General features: G+C 62.4%; 1 protein-coding gene across 1 annotated transcript; it reads left to right on the top strand.

The window, feature by feature from the left end:
- The first annotated feature begins 247 nt into the window (after nt 1-247).
- Nucleotides 248-13,012, top strand: ERFL (ETS repressor factor like). The gene is given in 7 exon segments (XM_054011250.1): nt 248-311; nt 7,770-8,004; nt 10,991-11,171; nt 11,291-11,414; nt 12,493-12,564; nt 12,567-12,758; nt 12,846-13,012. Coding segments are annotated over 7 exon segments (1,035 nt in total).
- The last annotated feature ends 232 nt before the right edge of the window (nt 13,013-13,244 follow it).

Here is a 13,244-nt window from a genome sequence, read left to right on the forward strand (position 1 = left end):
CTCGGTCTTTTCCACCTAGCTTCACTTTCGCTGTTTCGCCCCTTCTCTCTTCCTATCCTTTTCCTTCCGATCCCCCCATCTCTAGCCCTCTTTCCCTCTGTCTCTCCACCGCCTCCGTTCGCCCCCTGGCCCGCTTCTCTCTCTCGATGTTCTCGGTCTCTCCAGCCCCCCACCCCCGCCCCGTATCGTTTGTTCGTATCCAGTGAGTCTCCCCCCTCCTCTCCCGCAGGTCCCACCTCTGCCCAGCATGGATTGTAATTGTGTGTCGGATTTACTGCTCAGCTCCCCGGTCCCGGCCCTCTGGGCTCCAGGTAAGGACCCTCCTTCCCTTCCCCACCTCCTCCTCCGCCCCTCGCCAGAGGACGCAGCCCATCCCCCAGCCGGGGCCGCAGGAATACCCCAAAGAGCGGGCAATGGACCCAGGAAAGGGGAGACTGGGGGTCCCTCAACTCCCGGCGAGTTTTAAACTCTTCATTTCATCCGCACAGAGGGGAAAAATCTCCCACCCCAGCCCGGCCGCCAGGGCCCGTTGGGTTGTGAGGTGGCACCGTGTGTAGAGGAGACACTTCTGAAAATGCGACTTAGCACTCGGCTGTCGGAGTTTGTGATTCTGTCTGTCCACCCCAGACCCCCCCCCTTTATCCATCCACCCATCCCCAGACACCCCCTTTATCCTTCCATTCACCCTATCCACCCCCTTTATCCCTCCATCCACCCATCCCCAGACACCTCTCTATCCCTCCATCCCTCCCCAGACACCCCCTTTATCCCTCCATCCACCCCCAGACACCTCTCTATCCCTCCATCCCTCCCCAGACCCCCCCTTTATCCTTCCATCCACCCCATCCACCCCCTTTATCCCTCCATCCACCCCCAGACACCTCTCTATCCCTCCATCCCTCCCCAGACCCCCCTTTATCCCTCCATCCACCCCCAGACACCTCTCTATCCCTCCATCCCTCCCCAGACCCCCCTTTATCCTTCCATCCACCCCATCCACCCCCTTTATCCCTCCATCCACCCCAGACACCTCTCTATCCCTCCATCCCTCCCCAGACCCCCCTTTATCCTTCCATCCACCCATCCCCAGACACCTCTCTATCCCTCCATCCCTCCCCAGACACCCCCTTTATCCTTCCATTCACCCTATCCACCCCCTTTATCCCTCCATCCACCCATCCCCAGACACCTCTCTATCCCTCCATCCCTCCCCAGACCCCCCTTTATCCTTCCATCCACCCCATCCACCCCCTTTATCCTTCCATCCACCCTATCCACCCCCTTTATCCCTCCATCCACCCCCAGACACCTCTCTATCCCTCCATCCCTCCCCAGACCCCCCTTTATCCTTCCATCCACCCCATCCACCCCCTTTATCCCTCCATCCACCCCCAGACACCTCTCTATCCCTCCATCCCTCCCCAGACCCCCCCTTATCCTTCCATCCACCCCATCCACCCCCTTTATCCCTCCATCCACCCCCAGACACCTCTCTATCCCTCCATCCCTCCCCAGACCCCCCTTTATCCTTCCATCCACCCCATCCACCCCCTTTATCCCTCCATCCACCCCCAGACACCTCTCTATCCCTCCATCCCTCCCCAGACCCCCCCTTTATCCTTCCATCCACCCCATCCACCCCCTTTATCCCTCCATCCACCCCCAGACACCTCTCTATCCCTCCATCCCTCCCCAGACCCCCCTTTATCCTTCCATCCACCCCATCCACCCCCTTTATCCCTCCATCCACCCCCAGACACCTCTCTATCCCTCCATCCCTCCCCAGACCCCCCTTTATCCTTCCATCCACCCCATCCACCCCCTTTATCCATCCACCCATCCCCAGACACCTCTCTATCCCTCCATCCCTCCCCAGACCCCCCCTTTATCCTTCCATCCACCCCCTTTATCCCTCCATCCACCCCCAGACACCTCTCTATCCCTCCATCCCTCCCCAGACCCCCCCTTTATCCTTCCATCCACCCCATCCACCCCCTTTATCCCTCCATCCACCCCCAGACACCTCTCTATCCCTCCATCCCTCCCCAGACCCCCCTTTATCCTTCCATCCACCCCATCCACCCCCTTTATCCCTCCATCCACCCCCAGACACCTCTCTATCCCTCCATCCCTCCCCAGACCCCCCTTTATCCTTCCATCCACCCCATCCACCCCCTTTATCCCTCCATCCACCCCCAGACACCTCTCTATCCCTCCATCCCTCCCCAGACCCCCCCTTTATCCTTCCATCCACCCCATTCACCCCCTTTATCCCTCCATCCACCCCCAGACACCTCTCTATCCCTCCATCCCTCCCCAGACCCCCCTTTATCCTTCCATCCACCCCATCCACCCCCTTTATCCCTCCATCCACCCCCAGACACCTCTCTATCCCTCCATCCCTCCCCAGACCCCCCCTTTATCCTTCCATCCACCCCATTCACCCCCTTTATCCCTCCATCCACCCCCAGACACCTCTCTATCCCTCCATCCCTCCCCAGACCCCCCTTTATCCTTCCATCCACCCCATCCACCCCCTTTATCCCTCCATCCCTCCCCAGACCCCCCTTTATCCCTCCATCCACCCCCAGACACCTCTCGCCATCCTGCCGTGTGTGTGTGTGTGTGTCATGGCATGTGAATTGACATGGACACGGAGCTGTCACGCAGGTGTGTTTGTATGTTTACACACACACACACACACGTTATATCCGTGTGTCCTCGCACTACAGACACTTACACACCAATACATATTGAGCTGGAGTTCGCTCGCTCTCTACACACACGCACACACATGTACACACGCACAGACACACACACACACACTCTCACTCTCTCACACACACGCGCACACACACACACGCGCGCGCGCACGCACACGCACACACACACACACACTTGAGATCACACACTCACCTGCTTGGCCACGTCTAACTGGCTGTCGGGCTGTGAGTCCCCTGGGGGATCTCAGCGGGTTATTGGGAAGGCGAGTCAGTTTCGGGCTGCGCCGGCCGGGCCGGAAAGGGGCTGAAACCTGGGCCCTGGATCCCGAGGGTCCCCCCGTCCCGTGGTGACGTCTCCCAGGGGAGCAGCGACACCCTAAGGCAGCCGAGCCCCACGCCACGGCAAGGACCGCAGGGCTGGTTCATACCCGCCGTGACACACGCTGGAGGTTTGAGAGCAGGTGGCACACGGCTGCCGGGGGGGGGGGGGCTTTCGGGAGGCTGAGGTGTCTCGTGCGCCCCCAAGTTTCACCTCACAAATCGCTGCCACAAACTACCAAAGCCAGGACCCGGGGCCTGACCAATGGGGACCGGCCGCGTCCCATCGCTTTCTTTTCCGCTCACTGGCGCCGGACACGTGTCAGTTCAGCCACACAGCGGCCGAGCCCCCTCGGCGGCTGTAGGAAGTTGTACTTGGAGCTGTCTTGGCTGGGGCTTGTCCTGCAGCCTGATGTAAAACGGGGCAAATCTCCAGGGGAGCCGATGTCCCCGGGTGTGTCCCCCCCCCGGCTGAGAACCAGGAGCTGGGGTTACTGGGCCTTGGCGGAGTGAGCTCGCAAGGGCCCGACCAGCCTGTCATTCCTCTAATGCTGTGTGTGTATGTGTGCGCGCGTGTGTGTGTGCCCGTATGTGCGCGCATGTGTGTGCCCGTGTGTGCGTGTGCGTGTGCCCGTGTGTGTGTGTATGTGTGTGTGCGTGCCCGTGTGTGTGTGCGCGTCTGTGTGCCCGTGCGTTGGGCGTCTGCATGTGTGTGTATGTGTGTGCGTGTGCGTGTGTGCCCGTATGTGCGCGCATGTGTGTGCCCGTGTGTGCGTGTGCGTGTGCCCGTGTGTGTGTGTGTGTATGTGTGTGTGCGTGCGCGTGCGTGCCCGTGTGTGTGTGCGCGTCTGTGTGCGTGTGTGTTGGGCGTGTGCATGTGTGTGTCTGTGTGAGTGTGTGTCTGTGTGAGAGACAGACGCTCTGTGTGTATGTATGTGTGAGTGTGTGTCTGTGTGTAGACATTCGCACAGCATCCACGCATATATGTGTGTGGTGTCTGCATGTGTATCTGTGAAGGGGGCCGTGTGGGTTTGTGATTTACACACCCGCTGTACATCTGTCTCCGGGTGTGTACATGTCACACACACACACGCAGGGCCTCTCTCACGCACGAGGCAGCGGTGAGCGGGTCTCTGGGGCAGCCCAGACCATCAAAGCCGCAGCGGCCTCCCCCCGCCGGGCGCCGCTTCCGGACCGCGGCCCCTGGCGCCCCCCGGCTGGTTCATTGCCGGGCTGCCAGAGTCCGCTTTTCTCTCCGGCCCCGCGGACAGCTCGGCCCGAGAGATCCCGGCCTAGGAGCTCGCAGCTCGCCCGAGCTCCGGCACCCAGGCCCGGGAGCGATTGACCCCCTGAGCGCTGCTGGAGACCCCGCTGTGCCCGGCCTTCGCTTGGGCGAAATGCCCCGGGACACAGCGAAGCCTCGGCGGCCCCGTGAGCGGTTAACACGTCCCGGTAGTGCCAGGGCCGGGCTAGAGAGGCGAGGCGGGAGGTGAGATCTGCCCCCCATGCCCGGACCCACACGCCCCCGCCGCCCTGCGGGAGCCCAGGCTCGGCCCGCGGGACCAGGGGGTTCTGCCGGGCCAGTGCCGGGAGCAGCGCCGCGGTGTGTCGGACCCGCTGCTTACCCCGGATAGCCCCGGCTGGACCCTGGGGGAGGTTCCGCTGTGAGCGGCGGGGACAGGCGGACCCGGGCCGGGCCGGAGCGGGTCACACCCGGGCTATGGGGTCCTTGAGACAAAGACCTTGTCGGACCCGGCACGTCCTGCCCTGCGCGGCTCGGCCCCGGTCTCGGGAAGAGCTGGGCAGAGGAGAGCAACAAACCGGAGGGGCGGATCCGAGCCCCCGAGCTCGGCGGGGGTTAACCCCCTGGCCTGGCTCGTCCTGCGAGGGGGAGTGACGGGAGCTGGACGCAGCCCGCAGCTGGGGCCCTTGGCCTGGCCTCAGGGCAGGGCCGGGGGCTCCCCAAGGCCCCTCCAGCCCCCTGGTTCGATACCCTGGGAGCGGCCACCCGGGAGCCGCCCCAGCCCCTTTGTCCCAGAGCCTCCCAGCACCGCTCAGCATCGGCCTGGTTCACAGCTGGGCAAAGCGAGGCGCAAGGCCATGGCGTGATTTGCCCAAGTTCACTCAGCAGCCGGGACGAGAACCCAGGAGTCCGGGCTCCCAGAGCCTCGCTCCGGGCCAGGGGCCTCCTTCCTGCCTCGAGTGCCGAGCGGTGCCCCCACAAGTGCCTGGCTCGGCCCCCTGGAGTCACTCAGAGCCCGGGGGACCGGGGGGCACTGAGAGGGGGCCGAAGCCGGTGTAATAACCCCGCGGGGCTCAGCCGGGGGTGCAGGGACCCGGGTACGCAGCGCTCTTCCCGGGGGGCCCCGCAACTCAGCGGGAGATTTGACACCAGGCTACGAGCCAAGCGCCGGCCAAGGCAGCCCCGGCTCCGGTGTCACCCTCCAGGGCCGTGTCCACCCGGCTCCGGGCGCTCGGGAATCCGGCGTAACAAGTCGCGATTGTCGGTGCCCGTTGCGGTGACGCGCGGGGGGGGGGGGGGTCTGGCGGAGGCTGTTAGCGAGCAGCTCTTCAGGGAGGGGGCACCGGGGGGGGGGGGGCACGAGAAATCCGCCTCCCGCCAAGGGCCCGGGGTCTGCAGTCTGCGAGCCGCCGGCCTGGAGCTCACCGAGCCGCCAGAGACGATCAGCAAGTGTGTGGGGAGAGGCGAGTGTGATTAAATCCCGACACACACACACACACAGTCTCTCTCTCTCTCTCTCTCTCACACACACACACACTCTCTCTCTCTCTCACACACACACACACACACACACACCGACACACACAGTCTCTCTCTCACACACACACCGACACACACAGTCTCTCTCTTTCTCTCTCTCACACACACAGTCTCTCTCTCTCTCTCTCTCACACACACCGACACACACAGTCTCTCTCTCACACACACACACACACACACCGACACACACAGTCTCTCTCTCTCTCACACACACACACACACACACACCGTCTCTCTCTCTCTCTCACACACACACACCGACACACACAGTCTCTCTCTCACACACACACACACACCGTCTCTCTCTCTCTCTCTCTCACACACACACACCGACACACACAATCTCTCTCTCACACACACACACACCCCGACACACACAGTCTCTCTCTCTCTCTCTCTCTCTCACACACACACACACACACACACACCGACACACACAGTCTCTCTCTCACACACACACACCGACACACACAGTCTCTCTCTCTCTCTCTCTCTCTCACACACACACACACGCAGGCCAAGAATTGCTCAGAGCTATATAAGGCAGTCTGAAGAATTGTGTGTCTGTCGGTGGCCAGCCCGGGCAGGGTTGGGACTCGAACTCTCCCAGCTGGAAGCGTTCTGGGGACTGGACGGCGCGAAATGGTCGGACTGTCCCGTGCTGGCGTTTGCAACAGGAACTGGGCTGCCGGTCGGTTGAGTTGACCGCACGCGGCGCGTTGCAATGTCGGTCCCTAAACAGCGCACAGGGGAGCAGAGACAGGCAGCGGGAAATCAAGGCAGCACATGCGCACTGAGCCCCACCGAAGGCCAATGGCCCCAAACGGACTTTGGTTCAGTTTGTTGGGTCATGAAAAGATTTTTGATTTTGTCTCAGTTTGGAGGAAGAAAAACTTTCAAAGCATCTCGAAAATTCCCACGGGACAGGAAACCCCCCGTCAGTGCACGCGCGCGCACGGACACGCGCACCCGCATGGACACAAAAACACACACACGGACACACGCACCCCCATGGACACACACACACACGCGCGCATCCGCATGGACACACAAACGGATACACACACACTCTGACACACACACGCATGGACACACACACACACACGGACACGGACACACGCACCCGCATGGACACACACACCCGCATGGACACACACGGACACACCCACCCGCATGGACACACACGGACACACGCACCCGCATGGACACACACACCCGCATGGACACACACGGACACACCCACCCGCATGGACACACACACGTACACACACACACTGGGACACACATCGCCGCATGGACACACACACACACACACACGGTCACACGCACCCGCATGGACACACACGGACACACACCCACATGGACACACACACCCGCATGGATTCACACACGAACACACACACGAGCCCGGGATTCCCCCCCCCACACACAGCCCGGGACCCCCCCACACACACACACACAGCCCGGGATTCCCCCCGCAAACACAGCCCGCCCCCGGGATCCCCCCCCCCACACACAGCCCGGGATACCCCCTCCCCCCCACACACAGACCGGGACCCCACACACACACACACAGCCCGGGACACCCCCTCCCCCCCACACACAGACCGGGACCCCCACACACACACACAGCCCGGGACACCCCCCACACACACACACACAGACCGGGATCCCCCCCCCCACACACACACAGCCTGGGACCCCCCCCACACACACACAGCCCGGGATTCCCCCCGCAAACACAGCCCGGGATTCCCCCCCACACACACACAGCCCGGGACACCCCTCCCCCCCACACACAGACCGGGACCCCCCCCCCCCACACACACACACAGCCCAGCTGGAAGGGACCCGTCTCCTCTGCCCCGTGCGCCCTGCGCCACGTCTCCACCGCAAGGCTACCCAAGGGCGCGCTCCGGGCGCTGACGGGTCCGCTTCTCCCACAGGGTTCGCCTTCCCCGACTGGGCCTACAAGCCCGAGTCGAGCCCCGGCTCGCGGCAGATCCAGCTGTGGCACTTCATCCTGGAGCTGCTGCAGAAGGAGGAGTACCAGGGCGTGATCGCCTGGCAGGGCGACTACGGCGAGTTCGTCATCAAGGACCCCGACGAGGTGGCGCGGCTGTGGGGCATCCGCAAGTGCAAACCCCACATGAACTACGACAAGCTGAGCCGGGCGCTGAGGTGAGGGGCTGGGGGGAGCCGGGGGGAGCCCCCCAAAGCGAGACGCACAACAACCGCCTGAGAGCCCACCCCAGCCCCCGGAGCGCCCAGGTCCCAGCTAGCGAAGGGTGGGGGGGCTGGTGGGACGGTAGTTAACGGCTCCAGAGCCGGGACTCCTGGGTTCTTTTCTCAGCCACGGGAAACCAGGCTGAGGCATTTGTCTGGACCCTGCCTCAGTTTCCCCACACATAAAATAAGCGGGGGAGGGGTTTATTTGAAGCCCCCCATGATTGGGGGGGTGGACTCAGCAGGACGGTGGGGGGGGTGGTAGCAGTGTTTGTAACGTCTGTAGCGATGAGTCCAGCCCTGGGCCCCCCCAGCTCCTGGCTGCCCCCCACCCCCCATTGAGAGACGTGATAGCGCATTGAGTCACTTCGGCCGGCCGGGCTCCCTGAGACTCCGCCTCCCGTATTAATATTCATGAGCCGCTAAATGCTATTGAGGGCCTCGGACCCGCCCCCTAGCTGGGAAATCAGTGCTGCCCCCAAGGGGCGCTAGGGGGCGCTGTGCTGCAGGGAGCGGGGTGGGGGGTCAACAGGGGGCGCTCCCCTCTCACTGTCCGTGCTGCCCCCAAGGGGCGCTAGGGGGCGCTGTGCTGCAGGGAGCCAGGGGTCATAGACTTTAAGGTCAGAAGGGACCATTATGATCATCTAGTCTGACCTCCTGCACAAGGCAGGCCACAGAATCTCACCCACCCACTCCTGTAACAAACCCCTGACCTATGTCTGAGTTACTGAAGTCCTCAAATCGTGGTTTAAAGACCTCAAGGTGCAGAGAATCCTCCAGCAAGTGACCCGTGCCCCACACTGCAGAGGAAGGGGAAAAACCCCCAGGGCCTCTGCCAATCTGCCCTGGAGGAAAATTCCTTCCTGACCCCAAATATGGTGATCAGCTAAACCCTGAGCATGTGGGCAAGACTCACCAGCCAGCACCCAGGAAAGAATTCTCTGTAGTAACTCAGATCCCACCCCAGCTAACATCCCATCACAGGCCATTGGGCAGATTTACCGCTAATAGTCAAAGACCAATTAATTGCCAAATACTCATCATACCATCCCCTCCATAAACTTATCAAGTTTAGTCTTGAAGCCAGATACGTCTTTTGCCCCCACTGCTCCCCTTGGAAGACTGTTCCAGAACTTCACTCCTCCGATGGTTAGAAACCTTCGTCTAATTTCAAGTCTAAACTTCCTAATGTCCAGTTTATATCCATTTGTTCTTGTGTCCACATTGGTACTGAGCTAAAATAATTCCTCTCCCTCCCTGGTATTTATCCCTCTGATATACACCTCTACCCCGATATAACGCGACCCGCTATAACACGAATTCTGATATAACGCGGTAAAGCAGCGCTCCGGGGGGGCGGGGCTGCGCACTCCAGTGGATCAAAGCAAGTTTGATATAACGCGGTTTCACTATAACGCGGTAAGATTTTTTGGCTCCCGAGGACAATGTTATATCGAGGTAGAGGTGTATTTATAAAGAGCAATCATCTCTCCCCTCAGCCTTCTTTTGGTTCGGTTAAACAAGCCAAGCTCTTTGATCTCCTTTCATAAGACAGGTTTTCCATTCCTCAGATCATCCTAGTAGCCCTTCTCTGCACCTGTTCCAGTCTGAATTCATCCTTCTTAAACATGGGAGACCAGAACTGCACCCAGTATTCCAGATGAGGTCTCACCAGTGCCTTGTATAACGGTACTAACACCTCCTTATCTCCACTGGAAATACCTCGCCTGATGCATCCCAAGACCGCATTCGCTTTTTTAACGGCTAGATCACATTGGGGGCTCATAGTCATCCTGTGATCAACCAATACTGCGAGGTCCTTCTCCTCCTCTGTCACTTCCAACTGATGTGTCCCCAATTTATAACCAAAATTCTTGTTATTAACTTTTCACTTGTCACTATTACATTTCATCCTATTACTGTGACTCCAGTTTACGAGGTCATCCAGATCTTCCTGTAGGATATCCCGGTCCTTCTCTGTATGGGCCCCCCAGCTTCAGGTCATCCACAGACTTTATTAGCACATTCCCACTTTTTGTGCCAAGGTCAGTAATAAAAAGATTAAATAAGATTGGTCCCAAAACCGATCCCTGAGGAACTCCACTAGTAACCTCCCTCCAGCCTGACAGTTTGCCCCCTTTAACCAGATCCTTATCCACCTTTCAATTTTCATATTGATCCCCATCTTTTCCAATTTAGCTAATAATTCCCCATGTGGAACTGTATCAAACGCCTTACTGAAATCCAGGTAAATTAGATCCACTGCGTTTCCTTTGTCTAAAAAATCTGTTACCTTCTCAAAGAAGGAGATCAGCAGGGGGCGCTCCCCTCTCTCTGTCTGTGCTGCCCCCAACGGGCGCTAGGGGGCGCTGTGCTGCAGGGAGCGGGGTGGGGGTCAGCAGGGGGCGCGCTCCCCGGCAGTCCGTGCTGCCCCCAAGGGGCGCTAGGGGGCGCTGTGCTGCAGGGAGTGGGGGGTCAGTAGGGGGCGCTCCCCTCTCTCTGTCCGAGCTGCCCCCAAGGGGCGCTAGGGGGCGCTGTGCTGCAGGGAGCAGGGGGTCAGTAGGGGGCGCGCTCCCCGGCACTCCGCGCTGCCCCCAAGGGGCGCTAGGGGGCGCTGTGCTGCAGGGAGCGGGGGTCAGTAGGGGGCGCTCCCCTCTCTCTGTCTGTGCTGCCCCCAAGGGGCGCTAGGGGGCGCTGTGCTGCAGGGAGCGGGGTGGGGGTCAGCAGGGGGCGCGCTCCCCGGCAGTCCGTGCTGCCCCCAAGGGGCGCTAGGGGGCGCTGTGCTGCAGGGAGAGGGGGTCAGTAGGGGGCGCTAGGGGGCGCTGTGCTGCAGGGAGCGGGGGGTCAGTAGGGGGCGCGCTCCCCGGCACTCCGTGCTGGCCCCAGGGCACGCGGGAACCACTGACACTCCCGCCCCCCCCCCCCCCCCCCCCCCCCCCAGGTACTACTACAACAAGCGGATCCTGCACAAGACGAAGGGGAAACGCTTCACCTACAAGTTCAACTTCAGCAAGGTGGTGCTGGTGAACTACCCGCTGCTGGAGCTGGGCAGCGCCCCCTTCCTGCTGGCCCCCTGCCCCGGGGGGGCGCACGGCCCGGACTGCCCGCCCCTCACCCCCGAGGTACTGCTGGGGGTGGGCAGCGCGATGGGGGGTGGCGGGTAATGCAGATGCGGGGGGGGGGCAGGGAGGTGTCTGGCCTCCCCCCCAGGACTCACTCTCTCTTTCTGCCCCCACCCCAGACCCTTCAGTCCCTCTTCTCCAGCCCCCGCCTGGGGGACCCCCCCGGGCGCAGCCCCCTCTTCGAGCGCCAGGCCGAGAGCGAGAAGCTGCGGCTGGACTCGGCCATTCCCTTCCTGGGCTCAGGTGAGAGCCGGGGTCCCGGGGCGGGGGGGAAAGCCCCGATGGGGAGGGGGCCCCTCAGCTGTGGGACAGGAAATGGGGGGTACAGAGCCCCCAGTCCCTCCTCGCTGCTGCTGTTCAGACGCAGGGACATGAGTTTGTCGGGTCTCAGCTCAAGGGCCCCAATTCCCCCAGCCCTTCCCCCCTCACAGCAGCTCCAGCAGGCAGGCCACGGGCTGGGGGGGCCACGAGTGACTGAGCCCCCCCCTCCCCTTGGGGTTCATGGGAAGGCGGGGGGAGGGCTGGCTGCTACCCCTGCACGTGCGGGGTGTGTGTGTCACACAGTTAAAAGCCTGATTCAGCCATAGCTGAGGACAGAACCCAGGAGTCCTGGCTCCCAGCCCCCCCCCCAACCCCTGCACCCCACTCCCCTCACAATCCCACAGCCAGGGAGAGAACCGAGGAGTTCTGGCTCCCAGCCCCCCCTGCTCTAACCCACCAGCCCCCACTCCCCTCCTAGAGCCAGGGAGAGAACCCAGGAGTCCTGGCTCCCAGCCCCCCCCCTCAACCCCTGCACCCCACTCCCCTCACAATCCCACAGCCAGGGAGAGAACCGAGGAGTCCTGGCTCCCAGCCCCCCCTGCTCTAACCCACCAGCCCCCACTCCCCTCCTAGAGCTAGGGAGAGAACCCAGGAGTCCTGGCTCCCAGCCCCCCTGCAACTCCTGCACTCCACTCCCCTCACAATCCCACAGCCAAGGAGAGTACCCAGGAGTTCTGGCTCCCAGCCCCCCCTGCTCTAACCCACCAGCCCCCACTCCCCTCCTAGAGCCAGGGAGAGAACCCAGGAGTCCTGGCGCCCAGCCCCCCCTGCACCCCACTCCCCTCGCAATCCCACAGCCAGGGAGAGAACCCCCCAGGAGTCCTGTTTCCCGCTGGGGCAGAGAGGGGGAGGGGAAGCTGAGGTGGGGAAGGGGTTGGCGGGGGTGGGGTGAGCCGGCTGGGGGGGAGGGGGGTGATGGGACCCTACTCTAGGCTGATTTCTCCTCCTCCCGTCCGAGGTGGGGGCTGGTCACTCATGTCTCCCCTTCTCTCCCCCCCAGGTGTCTCCGGCTATTCGAAGCCCCCCTTGCTGGCCCCCTACGGCAGGACGCCCCCCTTCCCCGAGTACCCCTGGAATTTAACCCCTACCTCTCCGGCGCCTTCCCCCTCAGCAGCTCCAAGCTCCCTGCCTCCCTCTACTCCCCCCATTTCTACCCCAACCCTCTGGCCCAGCTCCCGGCCCCCGTCTCCCTGCTGGCGGGGGAGGGGGCCGAGAGGGGGGCGCTGGGCCCAGCGGCCATGCCACGCCTGTGCCTGCCCCCCCACGGTGCCGCCCTGCCCCTGAGGGCGGAGGGCCATGGGCCGGGGGGGCGGGAGAGGGAGGCGATGGGGGACCGGGGGTCGAGCCCCACAGGGGGGCCCAAGGAGGATCCAGGCTCCGACTCGGAGCTGGAGATCACGGATCTGAGCGAATGCAGCTCGGAGAACGAATCCAGCCCGGAGAGCCCGGAGCTCAAACTGGGGGCGCCGGGGGCCGCCGGGGGCCCAGCCAAGGAGGGGAAGAGCCCGGCGGGGACCTGAGCCCCGGACCCCCCAGCACAGGGCAGCTGCAGCCAGAGCCCTCGGGGTCATCCAGCGAGTCCCGGCTCCGCCCTGCCTCTATTTTTATAGGAAAGTTTTATTCATAGAATCTGCCGGATCTGACCCAAACCGAGCCCTGATCCGCCCAACCCAGAACCCCCCCGGAGTCCCGGACACCCCCAGCGCACCCCTCCCCAATCCATGGTGGGTACTGGGGCGTGGCACCAGGGGG

Source organism: Malaclemys terrapin, chromosome 21 (genome assembly GCF_027887155.1).
Source record: "Malaclemys terrapin pileata isolate rMalTer1 chromosome 21, rMalTer1.hap1, whole genome shotgun sequence".
NCBI lineage: Eukaryota > Metazoa > Chordata > Testudines > Emydidae > Malaclemys > Malaclemys terrapin.